The sequence below is a fragment of the Phodopus roborovskii genome, unplaced genomic scaffold, assembly GCF_943737965.1.
Source record: "Phodopus roborovskii unplaced genomic scaffold, PHOROB, whole genome shotgun sequence".
Taxonomy (NCBI): domain Eukaryota; kingdom Metazoa; phylum Chordata; class Mammalia; order Rodentia; family Cricetidae; genus Phodopus; species Phodopus roborovskii.
In genome coordinates this window covers 335,294-348,438 of record NW_026126470.1, presented here as the reverse complement: position 1 = coordinate 348,438, position 13,145 = coordinate 335,294, and the positions used below count along the sequence as shown (strand labels likewise).

The 13,145-nt window shown below is 42.6% G+C and overlaps 1 protein-coding gene across 2 annotated transcripts in view; it reads left to right on the top strand.

Annotated features, from left to right (window-relative positions):
* The first annotated feature begins 517 nt into the window (after positions 1-517).
* Positions 518-13,145, top strand: part of Nxpe3 (neurexophilin and PC-esterase domain family member 3) — a 58,212-nt gene continuing 45,584 nt past the window's right edge. For both annotated transcript variants that reach the window (XM_051191680.1, XM_051191679.1), the window contains exons 1-2: positions 518-620; positions 11,634-11,867. In XM_051191680.1, the coding sequence (XP_051047637.1) occupies positions 11,775-11,867 (93 nt within the window). In that variant the 5' untranslated portion in view covers positions 518-620; positions 11,634-11,774. The remainder of the gene's footprint in view (positions 621-11,633; positions 11,868-13,145) is intronic.

Here is a 13,145-nt window from a genome sequence, read left to right as displayed (position 1 = left end):
GAGTCCTCTCTGCTTCTCAGATTCACCAAACTGCTTCTGACATTTCTCCAGTTAAAATCTCCAAACTAGGACAATGAAGAATTGAGGATGGGGTTGGGTGGAGCATTCTGTCACTTTTGCCAAGAGACTAACTTCAAAGCAAGACACTTTCAAGGCTCTTCTATCCCCATGCTCTGGTACCAGGAACCAGCAACTCCATCACCGCAGGGACAGCGTTGTGGTTAGTTCTCAGGCACAGAAAATCCTGCTGAGGGAAGCTGCAGGACAATGCTAATGTCCTACGGTCACCCGTATTTGGGTTTCCAGAGGGGACCAGCTCTCGGGCCAGAGTGCGGGAGGTGCACAGTCACCCGAGTACTAGAGCCCTGTGGCAGCAGACAGCACAGGCGGTGCCAACTCCTTGTCCTCGCCTCCGGGCACAGCGCCCTGCTTGCGCGACTGTCCGTCAACATCCCTGCCCCGCCTCTCCCGTAGTTGGACCAATCGTAGCTGGGGGTCGGGGGTGAGGCGCCGTAGCGGGGGGGTCAGGAAGCCGGGAAAGAACGGCCTGGCTCCGAGGCCACTGATCCGAGAGTCCACGTCCTGTGGGAGGGCGAGCGGCGGGTGAGACTCGAGACCCGGTGAGTGCCAGCCTCGACTGTGCGCGGAGTGGGGCGGAGCTTGTCCCGGGAGCGCCGGGTGCCGCGTGCCTCGCGCGCCCCTCGGCTGCAGAGCCCTGTGTTCCACGAGAGGACCCCGCGTCCTTGGCGACCCCAGCCGGATGTGGGGAGCTGCGGCCCCGGGAGTCCGGAGTGCGTGCGAGGGCCCCGGAGCAGAGGCTCCGACCGAAGGCGCAGGCAAAGCTTCAGCCCTGGGTTGCGGCAGCCTGGGACAGGAGGATCCCAGCCGCTGCAGAGATGGGGCGGGGCCAGGCTGAGCATCTCCATCCTCAGTTTCTCCGCTTGCTGCAGCGGCGCTGCACAGGGGAGCGGACACTTGAGGTGGCCCGCTTCCGAGAACGCAGCCAAGCCCCTGTATCCACCTCCCATCCGTAACTCCCTTCTCTTTCCACACCCTGCGCAGAGAGATTGGCGACACAGCTCTCAGCCTCTATCGCTAGTCTCATTACTGCTCTGAGAGCCAGCTGTCCCTTGGCTGGTTGTCCTGTTATACTTTGGATTACTCTGGCCTTACTGAGCTGCAGTTTTGGAGGCATCAGGGTAATCATGTAGGGAGAAACGAGTTTGTGACAGGACTCAGTGTGATGTTAAGATCTTGGCTTGTGGTTCATTTCTGCTTGACCGAAGGGCAGTGTGCTAAGGGGTTAAGAGGCAGGATTTTGCAAAATGAACATGAAATTGTTAATTTTCCTCTTGCTTTTCATCATTTACTTTGAAGGAAGAATGTTGCCATATTTACAAAAGATGAAGGATCACACTGCTCTGGTGGTCGTGTCCTCGTCCTCCCACTGCCATTATTTGTCATTTGGAACATTGGGTGTGTTTGAAGCTGGCAGGATGCCTGGACCCTTGTGACTGATTCCTCTCAAGGGGACGGTGCACCATACTTTAACTCTACAGTGCTGGGCTCTGCCCCCTTTTGAATGGGTTTAACATCTTCTTTTCATGTCTGTTATTCTTATATATCCTCTGGGTTGACAAAGTGCTATAGTTTGCTACTGAGTAAGGAAACAAAGGGATCAATAGGTTTTCTCTACTGCTCCAGAATTAAGAACTCGGTAAGGCACAATTCAAAATTCACTTTAGTACTACCAACCCTTACTGATGTAAGTAATATTCTTGGCCACTCTATTTATGGCTCTTCTACTTGACTGTATAATATAGCTATCTAGGGACCATTAAGGAACAGTTTCAAGCTTACTCCTGTAGATTCTGGCTTCATTTGTTGTATGAGCCCATACATAAAAAAACTTTTTTTTTTATGTTTTTTTTTTAAAGTTTTCATGCTGGGCAGTGGTGGCACACGCTTTTAATCCCAGCACTTTGGAAGCCCAGGCAGGAGGATCGCTATGGATTTGAGGCCAATCTGGTCTACAGAGAATGCCAGGAGAGGCTCCAAAGCTACACAGAGAAACCCTGTTTCGAAAAACCAAAAAGAAGAATAAATAATAATAATAATACTAAAAGGTTTCACAATGATTGTTAATGTGCCATGGCCTATTTCTCTTCTTATAGCACTTAATTTTGTGTGACTTACTAAGTGTCTCCATTTGTCATGCAGTCTCCATGAATGTATTGAGTCCTGCCTTGGAATACTTGGATTGAGGTCTAGGTGAGTGAGCATGGAAAGGAGTCCTGCTTCATCTGTGTTCACAGTTTGGTCCTGGTCTTGGATGGATCTCCAGTTCTTTCTGTACATCTTACTCTCTTGAGTCTCAAGTTCATTTTTGCTTGTTTGTTTTTTTTAAGGCAGGGTTTCTCTTCATATCCCTGGTTGTCCTGGAACTCACTATATAGATCAGGCTTATAGAGATCTGCCTGCTTCTGCCTCCTGAGTGCTGGGACTTCAGCTGTGTGTCACCACGCCTGGCTGTTTCTCAATATTTCTAAACTCCAGTTTTTGATTTCAGAGACCAGTTTTCTCTTCTGCTATTATTATTTCCAGATGAAAAAATTAGAACATGCAAAGGGAGCAGGGTGGAAAAGCTTCATGGAGGTGATCCTATGAGCATATTAGTGTGACGTCTTTTCAAAGACAGATCTCTATAGACTCTCAGCAGTGTCTAGGTAGGGCTCTGTGTGCTGTAGAACGACGTCTAGTCTTTCCCTGGCATGACTGTCCATGAGTAAAGCCAACAGAAGTCTCCAGCCACAAGGGGTGTCTTGTATTGCTCTGTAACCCTGTAATCCTGTTAGCTTTGTGTGCCTATACTCTCTGTCTGCATCACTGACCACTGCTTTGCGGATGCTTTGTGGCTCTGAATCACTGATGTACTAGTCTGCGAGGCTCCTGTTGGTGCAAACCCACAGACTATACCCATCCATGATGCAGCTGGACTTCTGTGCCTCCTTGGTCTCCCACTCTGAACACCGGCAGGGAAACCTATGTCCTCCAGGCCAGCTCTTTGAGAAGAGTTTCTGTAGTAGAGTATGTGGGGTCCTGATGACAGAGTCATTCTTTGTATTCGTAGCTATTTCCTGCTCAGAACTTATAGATATTTCACGGTGAGTGAGTGCCTTGGTATGGGAAAACTGCACCGAGGTGGGGCATGAGATATTAAATTAGTTTGGGCATTGTGTGGAGTTGTTTAGGATGGTGGATTTATTGTCTTTTTCATCTTGTGTCTTCTTCTCTCCTCTTCCTCCATCCTGAACCTGGGTCATGCGTTCTAGGCAAGCATTTATGTTACTTATATCCTCAGCTCACTTCCCTCTTCAACAAAGGAACTAACTCACTATAATATGAATGTCAATTTTTAGAAGGGAATTTCTGGCCCTCAGTACAGTGTGTTACAGAATGGACCTCTGAAATATTTGTTTTATGGATTGAATCAATGGGTATCATGTAAAGAGCTAATACTGTGGGGAACTGAAAAACATAAAATATTAGGCCAGGCACTGTGTCACATGCCTTTAATCCTAAACACCTGGGAAGCAGAGGCAGCTGGATCTCTATGAGTTCTAGGCAAACCTGGGCTGCCTAGTAAGTTTCAGGCTGGCCAAGGCTACATAGTAAGACCCTGACTCAAATAACAATGACAAAAACACCTCTCAGAAAAGAAAAAATATCATTAAGTTGCTTTTATTCTGATTAACTTCTTTAATTTTTAAATTGTATTCATTTTTATTTTATGTGCATTGGTGTTTTGCCTGCATTTATGTCTTTGCGACAGTATCACAGATCTTGGGAGTTACAGATGGTTGTTAGCTGCATGTGGGTACTGGGTCTTGAACTCAGGTCCACCTGGAAGAGCAGTCAGTGTTCTTAACCACTGAGCCATCTGTCCATCCTCTTTATTTTTTTTAAAGGATAGTCATGACTGGTAGATGTGTGGAGCGATTAGAAACACATACAAAGAGTAAGCAGCTGAAAATAAGTGCAGTGGGATTCTGAGAAGGAGGGCACGATCCTTCAGCTTAGTCTTGTCTCTTTCTGCAGCTAGGCTGGGGAAGGGCTAACGTGGTTCTTGTGGGATGGGAATGGTCCAGACAGGTGGAGTGGAGGAGTGAGAATAGGGGGCTTCTAGATCCAGCAGAAAGCCGAAGGGAGTGATGATGCATTTGGGTTATTGTAGCTACTTTGAACACTTTCCATCTTTGATGGGTGCCTGCCTACCCTCCAAGAAACTGCCCTTGAGAGCAAAATACTGGTATCTCTCTGTTTACCTGTATCAAATATCAATGATGTATTTGTTGTTTTGGGATTTTAATTCAATATGTGTATTACTTTTGCTATATGTCACTCAAACTTCATAGTTCCCAATTCATATGGACTGTATAGCACTTAATGTTCTTGTTTTTACACTTATTCCATCCTCCTTCAGTGTGTGTGTGTGTGTGTGTGTGTGTGTGTGTGTGTGTGGCCCACATGTGGAGGGTCAAGGACAACTTCTAGGAGTCAGTTCTCTCCTTCTATTTTGTGGGTCCTGGGGATCAAATGAAGGCCGTTGGGCTTGCCAGCAAGCACCTTTACCTGCTGAGTCATCTCACTGGCCCATTTTTAAGGAATAATCATTTCTTATAGAGGAAGAAGGTAGCAGCACCCCTTGGCTTACACCAAACAATGTCTCTAAGTGTATACACTGTCTCTCCCTAAGGTCTATAGTCCTGTATTTGATTTCCAGCCACAAGCTACTGGAGCAGTGGGTGCCGTAAACAAGCCTTTATCAGCTCTGGCACAGAGACTGGAAACACCGTCAGTGTTGGTGCAGAGCTGAACCCTTCAGCTGGAGCATGCCAGGGAACTGGTCAGAAGCAGCAGAAACTGGCGTTGTGAAAATGCAATTATTTGGGCCCCAACTCTAAACATTCAGGAGCGTAATTCCGATCAGGCCTTCTAGGGCAGCATCGAAATGATTGAGGAGAGAAAAGATCCCTCACAGCAGCAGGTGGAGAGTTTAATAATTAAGTAAATTTTTAAATGATGCTTCCAGTACCTACACATCTGGGGTCTGAAGCCATAATACATCATCAATTTGTATGCTTCAAGTTTTGTTTTTATAGAAAGTAACAAAATGTCCTTACACTAATACAAAAATTAACCAATTATTGAACCAGGAATTCTCATGGTATACAAGTTAAAAAAAAATTCTCTATAGAAATTACTATGCTTTAGTGTTTTTTTGTTGTTGTTGTTTTTTTTGTTTTTTGTTTTGGTTTTGTTTTAGGGAAGAGATCAGAGCAAATGTTTCATGTTTCTTTGTTTTTCCTCCTGGAAAATGTTGTGCATTATTCTTTTTTGTTTGTTTGTGTTTTTGAGATAGGGTTTCTCTGTGTAGCCACCCTGACTGCTCTGGAACTTGCTCTGTAGCTTTCCTGACACTCATGGAGATCTGCCTTCTTTGCCTCTGGAGTCTGAAACTAAAGGTGTGCACCACCACCTTCCAGCTTGTATAAAAATAAGATGTGCAGATATCTGTTCTCTGCTATAAAAAGAGAAGTTATGGTATTCTATAAGTGTTATAAAATTATGTTTATCAGAGCGAGAAAATAATTAAAATCATTACTGATTTGCAATACCTCCTCCCCAAACCCAACATCAGGAACAACAACATAAAGCCAGCAACTGGAAAAAACATTTTGAATTTGTTGTGAGACTCTAGTCCTTTGTCTCTAAACATCTGGGAAAAAGGAATCAGGACCTCTTACAAACTCTTCAAGCTAAGTATTTTCCCCACATCTTCAGGGCAGGTGTCTTTCTTCCTACACCTTGTCACTTTGCTGAAGGACAAAAGGACCACCTGTCTGGAGCTGTAAACTTAAAGGCTGCTTTGTATCTTGCTGGGGAGATTGTGGTGTTCTGGCTTTCCAGAGGGTCAGGATGGCTTGCGCAGTGTTCTGGAACTCTGTACAAAAACATGGGTCCCTTCCTAATACTCTTTATATCTAATGAACACGGTGATCTCTTTTCTTGCTCTCCTCTATCCTTTCCCTGTCTCAATCTTCCTGCTCCCTCATGCCCACCTCTCCCCTCCTCTTTCTCCTAACTCCCTTTCCCTTACCCCAATGCTCCCAATTTGCTTGGGAGATCTAACCCTTTTCCCTTCTCCAGGGGACCATGGGTCCTCCTTTTTTCCTAGATTTTCTGGTGGTGTGGATTGTACGCTGGTGATCCTTTGCTCTATGTCTAAAATCCATATATGAGCGAGTACATACCATGTTCCTCTTTTTTTGCGACTGGGTTACCTCATTCAGGATGGCTTCTTCTAGTTCCATCCATTTGCCTGAGAATTTCAAGATTCCATTGTTTTTTCTGCTGCGTAGTACTCCATTGTGTAATTGTACCACATCTTCTTTATCCATTCTTCAGTAGAGGGGCATTTAGGTTGCTTCCAAGTTCTGGCTACTACAAATAATGATGCTATGAACATAGCTGAACAGATGCCCTTGTTGTATGAATGTATGTCTTTAGGTATATGCCAAAGAGTGGAATTACTGGATCTTGAGGTAAACTGATTCCCATTTTCCTGAGGAACCACCATACTGATTTCCAAAGTGGCTGTACAAGTTTGCACTCCCACCAGCAGTGGAGGAGTGTTCCCCTTTCTTCACATCCTCCCCAGCATAAACTGTCTTTGGTGTTTTTGATTTTAGCCATTTTGACAGGAGTAAGATGGTATCTCAGAGTTGTTTTGATTTGCATTTCCCTGATGGCTAAGAATTTTGAGCACTTTCTTAAGTGTCTTTCAGCCATTTTAAATTCCTCTATTGAGAATTCTCTATTTAGTTCTGTATCCCACTTTTTAATTGGATTATTTGGCGTTTTGGTGACTAGCTTCTTGAGTTCTTTGTATATTTTGGAAATCAGTCTTCTGTCAGATGTGGCGTTGGTGAAAATCTTTTCCTATTCTGTAGGCTGAGGTTTTGCCTTGTTGACTGTATCCTTTGCCTTACAGAAGCTTTTCAGTTTCAGGTGGTCCCATTTATTAATTGTTGATCTCAGTGTCTGTGCTACTGGTGTTTTGTTCAGGAAGGGTACATCCTACTTTCTCTTTTAAGAGGTTCAATGTGGCTGGGTTTATATTGAGGCCTTCGATCCATTTGGACTTAAGTTTTATGCATGGCGATAGATATGGATCTATCTGCAGTCTTCTACATGTCAGCACCCAGTTATGCTAGCACCGTTTGTTGGAGATGCTTTCTTTTTTCCATTGTATAATTTTAGCTTCTTTGTCAAAAATCAGGTGAGTGGGTTAATATCAGGTTTTTCAGTTTGATTCCATTGGTCCACCTGTTTATTTTTGTGCCAATACCAAGCTGTTTTCAGGACTATAGCTCTATAGTAGAGCTTGAAGTCAGGGATGGTGATGCCTCCGGAAGTTCCTTTATCGTACAGGGTTGTTTGACTATCCTGGGTCTTTTTATTTCCATATAAAGTTCTTTCAAGGTCCATGAAGAATTGTGCTGGGATTTTGATGGGCATTGCATTGAATCTATATATTGATTTTGGCAAGATTGCCATTTTTACTATGTTTATCCTACCTATCCAAGAGCATGGGAGAGCTTTCCATTTTCTGGTATCTTCTTTAATTTCTTTCTTTGAAGATACAAAGTTCTTGCCATACAGGTCTTTCACTTGTTTGGTTAGCATCGCCCCAAGATAATTTATGTTGCTTGTGGCTGTTGTAAAGAGTGATGTTTCTCTGATTTCTTTCTCAGCCCCTTTGTCATCTATACATAATAGGGCTACTGATTTTTTTTTTTGAGTTAATCTTGTATACTGCAACTTTGCTGACGGTGTTTATCAGCTGTAGTCCCTGGTAAAGTTTTTCGGGTCACTTATGTAAACTATCATATCATCTGCATATAGTGAAAGTTTGACTTCTTCCTTTCCAGTTTGTATCTTCTTGATCTCTGTTTGTTGTCCTGTTGTTCTAGCTAGAATTTCAAGTACAATATTGAAGAACTATGGAGAGAGTGGGCAGCCTTGTTTTGTTCCAGATTTTAGAGGAATCACATTGAGTTTCTCTCTGTTTAGATTGATTTTGGCTGTTGGTTTTCTGTATATTGCTTTTATTATGTTTAGGTATGTTCCTGTTATCCCTGATTTCTCAAAGACCTTTATCATGAAGGGGTGTTGGATTTTCTCAAAGGCTTTTTCAGCATCTAGTGAGATGATCATGTGGTTTTTCTTTTTCAGTTTATATGGTGGATCACATTGATAAATTTTCGTATGTTAAACCATCCTTGCATCCCTGGTTTGAAGCCTACTTGGTCATGGTGGATGATTTCTCTGATGTGTTTTTGGATTCGATTTGCAAGTATTTTATTGAGTATTTTTGCATCAATGTTCATCAGTGATATTGGTCTGTAGTTCTCTTTCTTAGTTGTGTCTTTGCGTGTCTTGGGTACCATGGTAATTGTAGCCTCGTAAAAAGAGTTTGGCAATGACCCTTCTGCTTCTGTTATGTGGAACATTTTAAGGGGTATTGGCATTAACTGTTCTTTGAATTTCTGGTAGAATTCTGCACTGAAACTATCTGGCCCTGAGCTATTTTTGGTTGTGAGACTTTTGATGGTCTATTTAAATTGCTTATCTGTTCTTGATTTAATTTTGGTAAGTGATGTCTAACCAAATTGTCTATTTCCATTAAATTTTCCAATTTTGTGGAGTACAGGTTTTAAAAGTATAACCTGAAGATTCTTTGGATTTCTTCAGTGTTCGTTTTATGTCTCCCTTTTTATTTTTGATTTTGTTAATTTGTATGTTCTCTCTCTTACTTTTGGTTAGTTTAGGTAAAGGTTTGTCTATCTTGTTGATTTTCTCAAAAAACCAACTCTTTGTTACATTGATTCTTTGTATTGCTTTCCTGGTTTCTACTTTATTGATTTCGATCCTCAAATTGATTATTTCCTAGCATTTACTCCTCTTGGGGTGAGTTTGCTTCTTTTTGTTCTAGAGTTTTCAGTTGTGCTGTAAATTCTCTAGTGTGATTATTCTCCAGTTTCTTCATGTGAGCACTTAGTGCTATAAACTTTACCATATTTGCTGAGTAAGTGGTCGATTTTAGAGAAGGTTCCATGTGGTGCTGAGAAGAAGGTATATTCTTTTGTGTTTGGATAGAATGTTCAATAAATCTCTGTTAAACCCAATTGGGTAATGACTTCTGTTAGTTCCTTTGCTTCTTTGTTAAGTTTTTGTCTGGTGGACCTGTCTAGTATTGAGAGTGGGATGTTGAAATCTCCCACTGTAAGTGTGTGAGGTTTTATGTACGATTTCAGTTTTAGTAATGTTTCTTTTATGAATGTGGGTGCCTTTGTATCTGGGGCATAGATGTTCAGAACTGAGACTTCATCTTGATGGATATCTCTTGTGACGAATAAGAAATGACCTTCTTCATCTCTTTTGATTGATTTTAGTTTAAAGTCTTATTTGTTAGATATTAGGGTAGTTACACATGGTTGTTTCTTGGGTCCATTTGATTGGAAAGTCTTTTCCCAACCCTTAACTCTGAGGTAATGTCTGTCTTTGAATTTGAGGTGTGTTTTCTTGTATGCTGCAGAAGGATGGATTCTTTTAGTCTGTGTCTTTTTGTAGACGAGTTAAGACCATTAATATTGAGGGATATTAATGACCATTGATTGTTAATTCTTGTTTGTTTTAGATTTGTTGTTGTTGTTGGTATTGTGTGTAGATTCACCCCCACCCCCCCCATTTCTTTTGGTTGTTGGTAAAGTGGGATTATCTATTGCCTATGTTTTTGTGGGTGTAGTTGACTTCCTTGGGTTGGAGTTTTCCTTCCAGAACTTTCTGTAGGGCTGGATTAGTGGATATGAATGTTTAAATCTGGTTTTGACATGGGATATCTTGGTTTATCCATATATAGTGATTGAAAGCTTTGCTGTGTATAGTGGTCTGGTTTGGCATCTGTGATCTCTTAGTGTTGGTAGAATATCTATCCAGGACCTTCTGGCCTTCAGAGTTTCCATGGAGAAGTCAGGTGTAATTCTGATAGATTTGCCTTTGTATGTTACTTGGCCCTTTTCCTTTGCTGCTCTTAATATTCTTTCTTTATTATGTATGTTTTGTGTTTTGATTATTATGTGGCAAGGGGATTTTTTTGTGGTTCTGTAAGCTACTTGTACTTTCATTAGCATGTCTTTCTTCAGGTTGGGAAAGTGTTCTTCTATGGTTTTGTTGAATATATTTTCTACACCTTTGAGTTGGGTTTCTTCACCTTCTTCTTTACCTATTATTCTTAGGTTTGGCCTTTTTACAGTGTCCCATATTTCATGGATACTTTGTGTCGAGATTTGTTGGACTTAAGATTTTCTTTGGCCAATGAATCTATTTCTCCTAGTGTATCTTCAATGTCTGAAATTCTCTCTTCCATCTTTTGTATTCAGTTGGTTATGTTTGCATCTGTAGATCCTGATCATTTGCCAAGTTTCCTATTTCCAGCATTCCCTCAGATGGTTTTTTTTTATTTTTGTCTCTATTTCAGCTTTCAAGCCATGTTTTGTTTGAATTATTTCTTGAAAATTTTGGTGTGTCTTTTCCTCCATTTCTTGAAATTTTTTTTTTCGTTTTTTTCTTCCATTTCCTTAAGGAATTTTCTCATTACCTCTTTGTTGTCTATCATTGTCATAAAGTTGTTTTTAGGGTCACTCTCTTCTGCTTCATCTGTGTTGGGATATTCCAGCCTTGCTGGTATAGAGTCTCTAGACACTGTGGGGTGTCATATTGATCTTTCTGTTGTTGACTGTGTTCTTGTACTGTCCTCTACCCATCCCTTATTCCAATATGCTGGTAAGGTCTCCCCCCTCTACTGGTGGGTACAGGACAATGGTTCTCTTCAGGTGGGTGCAAGTAGGTCCAATATGCCAATGGCTCTCCTCTTCCAGTGGGCAGTGGTGGGAATCCTCCTGCGGGTGGAGGTGGGACCAGGATGCTGGTAGACTCCAGATAGGCCTGTCCACCAGGGCAGGCTCCCCCAAACACAATCTTCATGATGCTCCGAGCAGGACACTGGAAGGTGGGCTCTAGAACTCTAGAAATTTAATGTGCACTTTTATTCCATAATTTCTGAGTTTGAAGACATTTTCCATTAAAATTATAAGCTAAATAGTTAATATTCAATTATTAGCATCTCTGCATAGAAGCCTGGAGTTGGAAAAGGAAATTGAAACAATTATTTGGAGATAAGGTATTACTGTACCTGTTGGGTGGTGGTGGCACACACCTTTGATCCCAGCATTCAGGAGGCAGAGGCAAAGGCAGAGGCAGGAGGCCTGGACTACAGAGCTAGTTCCAGGACAAGCTCCAAAGCTACACAGAGAAAAAACCCTGTCTCGGGGGAGGGGGGCAGATGTTACTGTTCCCAGGCCCTTTGCTTTGTCTTTGTGACTGGACCTTGGAGAAGATCCAGGGAAGGAAATGGACTTTTCTTCCTGTTGTAATTGATGAGACTTTCATTTCTCTTGTCTATTGATGGAAAACATGCCTCTTGAATCATTGCAGTCTCTCCTCTACAGAACTCTTAAGCTTGCTGGCAGAATAGAAGCAAATTAAACTGAATGCTCATCAGCGCTCAGCTCAGAACAAACGACGACATGGAGCTTTGAAGGTGGAAGTAGCATGGTGTCGGCCATGGGTCATCAGGACACAGCCAGACAATGTGGACCACTTTCTTCAAACTACGAGTCTTCTGCTGTCTGTTTGCAGTGCTGATGGTGGTGGTGTTGGTCATCAATATCACTCAGGTGGAGGTGAGTGCTCAGATCTGGGGGTTTGGGCTTCAGTAGCCTGAGGTCATCAGGCAGCTTAGGCCAGCTGCATCTTTCCATCACTGTGGTATGCATTTGAGCATCTTAGCATCCATCTGCTGTGCCGGTCACCAAGGATGCAGGAGTGGCCTCTCTTGTGGTGCTCACATCTGAGCATATGTGGGAAAATACACAGAATAGTTATTGGAAATGCTTAGACTTGATAGAATGTGTTGTACTCTGGAGCTTTTTGTTTTGTTTACAAACAAGGGAGGTTCATTTAGCTCATGAATATCAGTAATTTCTGGATTTGGGAGATTTATTTGAGACAGAGTCTCACTATGTAGCCATGACTGACCTCAAGCTCAGAGATGTCATTCCCTTTGGTTTTTTGAGTCAGGGTTTCTCTGTGTTATAGCTCTGGCTGTCCTAGAACTCACTCTGTAGATCAGGCTGACCTTAAACTCACCAAGATCCACTGGTCTCTGCCTCTTGACTCCGGCCTCTTGGTGCTGGCTGGGACTAAAGGCGTGCACACCCCCACAGTCCTGTTGCCTCTGTCTCTTGAGTGCTGAATTTAAAGCATTCACTAGCACTCTGGACTTGGATTTGGGAGTTTTACATAGACTTCACTGACAAATATTTGTAATTCGAAAATCTTGAAGTCAGGTAGGTATATGCCCAAACCTGAACACTCAAAAATTTAAGTTTGGACTTTGGAGTAGTTCAGATTTTGGTGTTTTGGATTAAAAATGTTACCTACTGTATTAGGTTTTATTGTTATTCCTTAGGTGTCTGTTTGTTTCCCATGGAGAGACGGAAATGTTGTGGTTCTGGATGAGAGGGGAGGTGGGGAGTAATCTGGGAGGAGTAGGAGGAGGGGAAACTGTAATCAGAATATATTGTACACAAAATTGCAAACAGCTTTTTAAACCTCTTTTCAGTAAAAGAAAAAAAATAATGTTACCTACAACCATAGGTAATAATCATAATTGGATAATGTAGTAATCATGACTGGTATTGCTTGTGAAAGGAAGTGGGAGGTCTCCCTTCCCCCACTTAGTCTCAGCCGCAGGCTGGCTTCCAGCTAGGTAGAGGCAGAGCACACCTGGTCATCTTGACTCCATTAACTCTGGCTTTTGCATCCCGTACAGTGAAGCCATGGCTTCTAAGGCCTGGCCTACTGGGGACTACTGTAACTAGCCTTGCAGCTGCCCTTGCGGTGGCGTGTGGCGTTGGTAGGGGCATCAGGGCAAAAGCCAAATCACCAGCTCTTCTTTC